Source organism: Trachurus japonicus, chromosome 4 (assembly GCF_045865225.1).
Source record: "Trachurus japonicus isolate A0001 chromosome 4, Traja_1.0".
Taxonomy (NCBI): Eukaryota; Metazoa; Chordata; class Actinopteri; order Carangiformes; family Carangidae; genus Trachurus; species Trachurus japonicus.
Genome location: NC_140910.1, coordinates 20596123 through 20603535, shown reverse-complemented (window position 1 = coordinate 20603535; position 7413 = coordinate 20596123). Strand labels below are relative to the sequence as shown.

General features: G+C 39.7%; 1 protein-coding gene across 1 annotated transcript in view; it reads right to left on the bottom strand.

The window, feature by feature from the left end:
• Positions 1–1112: 1112 nt before the first annotated feature.
• camsap2a (calmodulin regulated spectrin-associated protein family, member 2a) overlaps positions 1113–7413 on the bottom strand; it is a 47434-nt gene continuing 41133 nt past the window's right edge. The window contains exons 14-18 of the mRNA XM_085774648.1: positions 7070–7293; positions 6475–6571; positions 4709–4824; positions 4188–4306; positions 1113–3625 (exon numbers count right to left, since the gene is read on the bottom strand). Of these exons, the coding sequence (XP_085630774.1) occupies positions 3320–3625; positions 4188–4306; positions 4709–4824; positions 6475–6571; positions 7070–7293 (862 nt within the window). The 3' untranslated portion in view covers positions 1113–3319. The remainder of the gene's footprint in view (positions 3626–4187; positions 4307–4708; positions 4825–6474; positions 6572–7069; positions 7294–7413) is intronic.

Genomic DNA, 7413 nt, shown 5'->3' with positions numbered 1-7413 from the left:
TAATAAACAAATGCGCTAAATCGCGCTAATGCGTTCAAATTGCTATCCTCCCCCCATCTGACAGTCTGACCGTCCAACGGAGGAGGGGGGGCATTTGGGCATTTAAATAAGCAGTAAGCAGTTCAAAGGCAGAGTGTAGATTGTGCAAGGTGAAAATCTCATATGGAGCAGGCTCCACAAACAACCTGCACAGGCACATCTGTATGCAGGATGTACAGCATTGACAATTTTGATTGATTATTTTGATTTTGATTTTTTTTTTTTGACATGAGAAGTTTTCATCCATAAGTGCAAAAGTAAAGTTAGTCTGGAGCCCTGGACTTTGTTTTTTATAGGCCTACTTTATAATTTATTTTTGTAACACTCTATTCAAGGTTGAGTGTGTTCAGTAGGCCTAAATAAAGGCATAAATGAAAATATTTGATATAATGTTTGTTTTTTTTACATTAGTAATTAATTTTACACATAGTTTTGCATTATTTTGGTGATAAGCAACATAAAATCTGAGGAGCCACTTGGGAGCCGAAAGAGCCGGCTCTTTTAGTGAGCCGAGCCGAAAGAACTGGCTCTCCAAAAAGAGCCGGAATTCCCATCACTACTTCTGATCAGCTCGTCAACTCAACAGCCTCCACTGACTGCACATTGTTTCTTCCAAGTTCCAGTGCAACACAACGCACATAGAGGCCGTAAAGCACTGCCAAGAAGAAGCTCACTCTTTCAGTCCAAACCATAGACTGTATAAAAACGCCCTCTAGTCAGTATTATAACTCAGTTTGCTTAATAACAGACTATAATACTTTGAAATGGCTATTCATTTGCTGGGAGGTCTCGATTATGCCACATTAATTCTGTCCCAAGGATCAGTTTTGAGTCTTTTATGTAAAATTTAAAAAGAAAAGAAAAAAAAAAAAAGTAAATTGTGATAATTTTGCCTCAAGTTCTGCTACACCTCTCTCAAAAGTGTCACCTTTTAATCCCTTCTATGAATCAATCAATAAATTAATATTGATAGTAGGCTAATCCTGCTTACTTTTCTTACATTTTGTCTGCCACAAATAACTTTTAGACTTTTAAAAGTTAGTCTAGTTTTAAAGTGAACACCACAGAAATGCTGAGGCCATGCTTAACTTTATTAAATGCAAAAAAGAAAAAGAAAAATTAAACTACATGTTCAGCAAATATGTTGAATGACAGCACAGCGTCTGACAAACAAAACGGGGTCATCATAGTAAATAGGTATGAGCGCACATGAACACACTGTACAATATCATTACACTTTAAATAATCTTCCTCCCTTGGCCTTAAACAGCCAAAAGCAGGTGGACAGAGCTTTCTGTGGACAAAATCCTTCCAATTAAACATCAGAGAAGCACATCTTAACTCTGTCATATTGTTTTACATTTTCAAAGACATGTATAGGCTCTCTTTTGGTCATAAATACCCCATCCCTATCCCCAGTTGAAAGCAAAGCACCATGTTAGCAAATTTGTTTTGTTGAAAAACAGACTTGCGAATGGTGTTGACTTGACATTCCATGACAAAAAAAAAAGGAACGTGACACTGACACCAGTGAAACCCTGTGGCGAGTCTCTTACCCGTATGCAGCAACAAGGATCTGCCCTATTCTGTTCTTGCATTATTCTGTGAGATTCATTCTCTTAATAATAAAGAAAAAATCTAAAATATTCCTGGCCTATTAAGGACGTGTTCCATTTATAGGCGACTGATGCTGTTAATACACACTCAGATAGTTTACATTGGGTTAAGACACATTTGTGTGAAAAAAGAACAACAGATGCAAATGACAGCCAATTTGTAACCATGTGGTTATTTTGAGTGAGACGATTCCTCACTCATCTATGACTGGCTTCTTTAAGAACAGAGCTAGTGATTTTTATCTAATTAGAAATCTAAACTTTGTGTATGCACTATAATAACTACATTTTGGTGCTGGGTGGATCTGCAGTGCCTTAAAGCTTCATGGGTATAGACATTATTAAGATGAGCAGTGTGTGAAACTTGAATTTAATACTGTCAAGCCTGTGCTAGCACAACTTCATTTTAAGTCCTGATATAAAAAGAACTTGTTAGGTGTCATTATGTCTTGGATTTTAGTCATGTTCCTGATACCAGTGGGTGAGAGTGTGATTGTGCAATATGTCATATACTGCACAGTTACTCCGTGGTGCAGTAGGCAGCATTTCAAAAATAAAGAAGAAATAATAACACTGTGTTTTTATTTGTTCACAAACCTGCTGTGAACCAGCAGCAAAGTGATCTACAACACTGGTTCTCAACCTTATTGGGTGAAATGACGATGCCTCTGTGTTACCCCTCAGGTTAACTCTGATGCTACATGGGATGATTTTATTTTCACCGTCAGGCAGTTTTAATTAATTATCAGACTACATTTTAAGGTTGCAACTACTTACAAGAAAAACAAATAATGTATTACAATTAGAAACATGATAGCACATTTGTATATTAGAAATATATCTTTTTCCACACATTGTATAGCTCAATTTTTCTGCAGGTGTCCAGACCCACAGGTTGAGAACCAGTGATCTAGAGTAACGTCCTGCATTCTTTAAAATCACTTTCCCAAAAAAGGCTCTGAAAAAGCTTAAACCGGTTGGCTTTGCTGAACTGGACACACATGTACCATGTGGCTAATACTAGCTGTATGCAATTAGTTTTTTTGGCCCTTAATATACAAACTGTTTTACCCACAGAGATGAAGAAAAAACATGTTCTTCCAAATACAAAAAAAAAGCCTCAGTATATACGCTGCTTTACAACCATCTCATTGCACTCGCACACACTAGAAATAAAACGAGCATAAGGCCACACATAAACAGGATAACGCAAACAGAAATCAATCTGTACATGAATTAAAAACATTCAGTGCTTCACTGTACCGCGTAAAATGTCCTAGCATTCATACTGTCTCTTTTTTGACATTTGGCACATAGGAAACAAGAAGAACACTCATACATGCCTTCGTAAAACTGACTCAAACGTGACAATCTCTAAAAACACAGAAGTGGTAAGCATTTACATCATTCTTTAACAGTGGCGTACATTCCAGTTGCTCCTAATCTTTGAGTCCTATCATGTTCGGTCCAGAGTAAGGAGGAAACAACAGGGACGGGAATGCAATGAGAGGAAAAACAGACATAAAAAAGACAAATATGCATTCATCTAACTGGCATTGCAGGTGTTTGAATCTTCATGGATATGTACAGTGAAGTGCAAATTGAAATGGGTATGTTCCATTCAAAGGGGGAAAATGGCGATGATTGGGGGGTACCAAGTTCCATTAGGACAGGGCAGGCACTACTTTTTTAGGGGTGGCTGGCTTCTTGGTTTGCCAGAGGTGGTTGTGGATCGTCACCGCGTCCACGCTGGCTGACATGGTCTTGGCTGGTATCTGACTAAATTGCTTCTTGTCCGAGTTGTACTTGTACAGGCCGTCGATCATCTTGCGTGTGATGCTCTTGGGGCCGATGCCTGTCAGCTTGTTGATCTCTTCTGTCTCAGGGCAGTAGATGTAGAGAGAGCGAAACTGGCAGCCAGCATCACGGAACAACACCAAGAAGTTGGTGGCTTCTGATTTCTCCATTTCCTGTTAAAGTCAGGGGAGAAAAGCTCATTGGATACAGAATGAAGGTCATGTGTGCTAAAGGGATACAAATAAGGTTTTGGTCACATTTTACCCATACCTCAGACTTTAAGTGTTTTTTCTCTGCAAAAACATCCTATCCTTGTAACCACACATTGGTGGAAAATAACTACCTGGTACTACATTCTTTGTAAATCATTATGACACCTTCATACTGTAAATTCTGTTTCCCTCTATAGCAGAGGGAACCACATCTTTTATTTTGACAAGGCTTTATTTCTAGCTTAATGAGCCTACCTGTCTGGACAAATAAAAAAAATAATTTTAAATTCCTACCATTACTCATTACTCTGTTTTCATTCAAATTTTTAATTCCAGTAACTCTCTGCTATTGAATTTACAGCATATGTGCCTTTGATGTACACTTTTAAAACCAGACAGGAATACATAAATTGTGAGATTTCAATCCACGGTGTTGAGGGTACATGGTGTGCATTATCAGTAAAGCCACCAGGGACCCATTGACCTCTCCAGTGAATAAAACAAATGTTAAAAGCTCCATTACCTCCAGGATCTTGTTCTTTTGGCCCTCGTTGACCTTGCCTGCGAGGCAGCAGTGGGCCAGAGCGTTCTGGATGATGTGCTTGTTAGACTTGGCACTGGGTTCTTTGTAGAGCTTCGGTCCTGGATGAAAACAGGGGGAGCCAGACGTCAGGATGAGACTGTTGTCATGGCAACCATTCTAGTTATGTCAAGGGAGGGAGGCCTCCCTCGCATTTTTTTTCTTTTTGCTCTTTCTTTTGATAAATCATTTATGAAGATTTTCAACCCGTAGCATTTTTCTGTCTCACCGGTTAGTGGGACAAAGGAATATGAGCTAGACATGCAGCGTTAAAAGCACATTAGAAAATTTGGGATTACGTTGAAGGGATGCCAGCCCAAGAAAACCACAGACATGAAGTGGACTTAAGATCAAAGCTAAGAATAAAGAAGATAATGGATTAAATCCAAAACTAATTTTTATTTTGTGATTTAGCATGTTTATGTTAATTTGAATGAAAAAGGATTTTTTTTTAGCTGACATACCGGTGTACTCTGTGTTTGACGTCACAGAGGAGGTTGTGGATCCATTTTCCCAGTCCTTCTCTCCATTCCTGCTGCTGGAGCGACTTGGGGACAGGAGGCCGTCTGCAGAGTCTGGCCTAGAACACACGCACGCACACACACACACAGAATTAGTTCACCTTTCTGCATGGATGCTGCTGCTGAACACTCAGCAAATTATACTGTAGGCAGGGCAGGGAAATAAACTGTGCTCTTCACAAGCCAACAAGATATTTTTATAAACAGAGCCAGCTCCAAAAAAAGAACCGACCCAGCCATTGTAAAACAGCTGAATTTGACCGTTGGCTGGTGTCACATTCCCACCCTGTCTACATCATATTTATTTATCCTTTACTGTGGCAGAAACTGAGGGTACTGTTTCAGCGCACAGTTTGAGATTGGACTTGGTTTGGCTGGAGAGCCGAACAGTAACTAGTAAAGCAGCAAAGCTTGCAAGCACAGGCAGTGAGTGAAGCAGTCTGGTGCACTGAGGGTCATTGAAAGAGGTCAATCAATCAATTATAGTGCAGCACTTCGTGTTTACTTGCTCTTTTTTGCAGACGGCAACTGGATGCTGTGTCCTCTCTGTACATTACCATCATTGTGAAGCAGTAGGTTGCAAATATACAGAGCAAACACCACTTATTCCACTAAAATGCATTTAAAAATGCACATATCTAATTATAGTATATAACTGTGTAAAAGTCAATAAGCAGGGAAACAGTACAATAAGAGCAACTAAAGCCACGTGTTTGTGGTGCATTTTTTTAAGGAATATAAACTGTCCACATTAACAAGTCATTTTAACTTTCTTGGAGTCCAATTTAGATTTGAATATATCCTGATGCTGAATACCCTACTGGCAGATTTTAAGAAAAAATACAATGTTAAATGACTTGATAAGATGGGTGTTTTAAGCAGAGTGTGTTCTACAGGACGTATTTGTGATGTAGTAGCTTTAGACAAAGTTAAACAGTTCACTTTGAAAGAAAAAAACAGAGCAGAAAAACGAGTGTAAATTGGTGTGGGAGGCACAGCAGAGGGGTGGTGATGTGGAAAAAGAGAAGTGAATGTTTTGTGATGGCAGTGCTGCTAAAAGCAAAGCATTAAATCAGTGCTTTTGAAGTCAATCAGAAGGAAAATAAAACATGTTACTATAAGTGCTATTCAATCCTTAATAAAACCCAGTGAGGAGGAGACAGGGTTTCAGCAGAGGATTGGGCTCGTGGGACAGCGTGAACCGAGGGGCAGAAACTAACCTTCTCCTTCTCAGTTTAGGAGAGCTCAGAAAGTAGAAGAGGCTGCCAGAGGCTAAACTAGCACTTCTGACGTGTGTGAAAGAGCAGGAAAGAAAGTGGTAGGACAGGAACATAGGAAAAATACAGGTGAGATGTTAGACCTGAGGATGGGAGTTAGTCTGGAAGTCAGTTAGTCAGAAAATATCACCATTAATGCACATGAAGAATACACAACTAAAGACTGGTGTTAAAAATCAACCCAAGATCAAAGTTCATAAGATATTCTCAGGTTTTGTGTGAAGCTTTCTGGAGCTAATAACCACATCACATGTCCAGTCTAACTGATGACAGCACTACTTTACTAAACATATCCCACTACCGTATTTCTGAAAGAATGAGAGTTGTGTATCTGAAAATGAATAAAATCCTAGAAAAATTAAACTTTGAATCTGGCATTTAAGTTTTTTTTTTATTATTGCATTTGACACAGAGACAATGAAAACATCTCACCTTGGTGTTCTCTTCTCAGAGTGAACGCTGTCGCTGTCTCCCAGGTTGAGGGAAGCCAGGGACAAGCTGGAGACTGAAAAGACACGTTGGCGTGAACCTGGATGTGAGACAATGAGATGTGGCACAGCACGACACGATTACACCAACACCACGAATGACAACATCACCAGATCACTGTCCACTGTGTTTTGTGCCAAGGCCTGTTACAGAGCAATGCGCTAATGAGCTCTCACATTCATAAAATACACACAAAACTGGCAGGATCACACTTACTTAAATGTGTAAAATGATATTATGCTTCATTAAATTTACATAAAATAACACAAACCAGACAACATTAAAAGACTGATGCTTTTTATTATTTCCAGTTTCCATATTTAATATTAATTAGGCTATGGACAAAATATATCAATTAATGCCGTACATAATACTGGCAGCTATAACTGGCATAATGTAGCCTACTGAAAGTACCAGCTGGTTTTTTAAGACATTTTCAGGTGGTACAAAGCAGAGTGGCAGTGAGACACACAGACACAAGGATTGGACAGATGGGATGACCTTGACCTCTCTGACTGGAGGTTGTTTCCATGGTTACCTGTGGCAGCTCTGACAGGGGTTTTGGGGGAGTCCATGCTGTCACGGTGGATGGACTTTGGCCTGCCCCTCCTCTGCTTGGCGCCTCCGGCGGGTCGAGGTTTGATGACGGTGTCCATGTCCGCCATCAGTTTGAGCTGCTTCCTCCTGAGGTATTCCTGTTTGATGTACTCCCTCCTGGCCTTGTCCTCCTCCTTCCTGAGACGCTCCTCCTCTGATTTCAGTCTAAACAGGCAGACCAGACACATTATAGTAGAGTTGGTGCTAAGAAATACTGTTTTTGGTGTATGAATTATGTATGGTTATGCACTGGAGAAATTCAAAAAGGAATAAACTTTGAGTAAT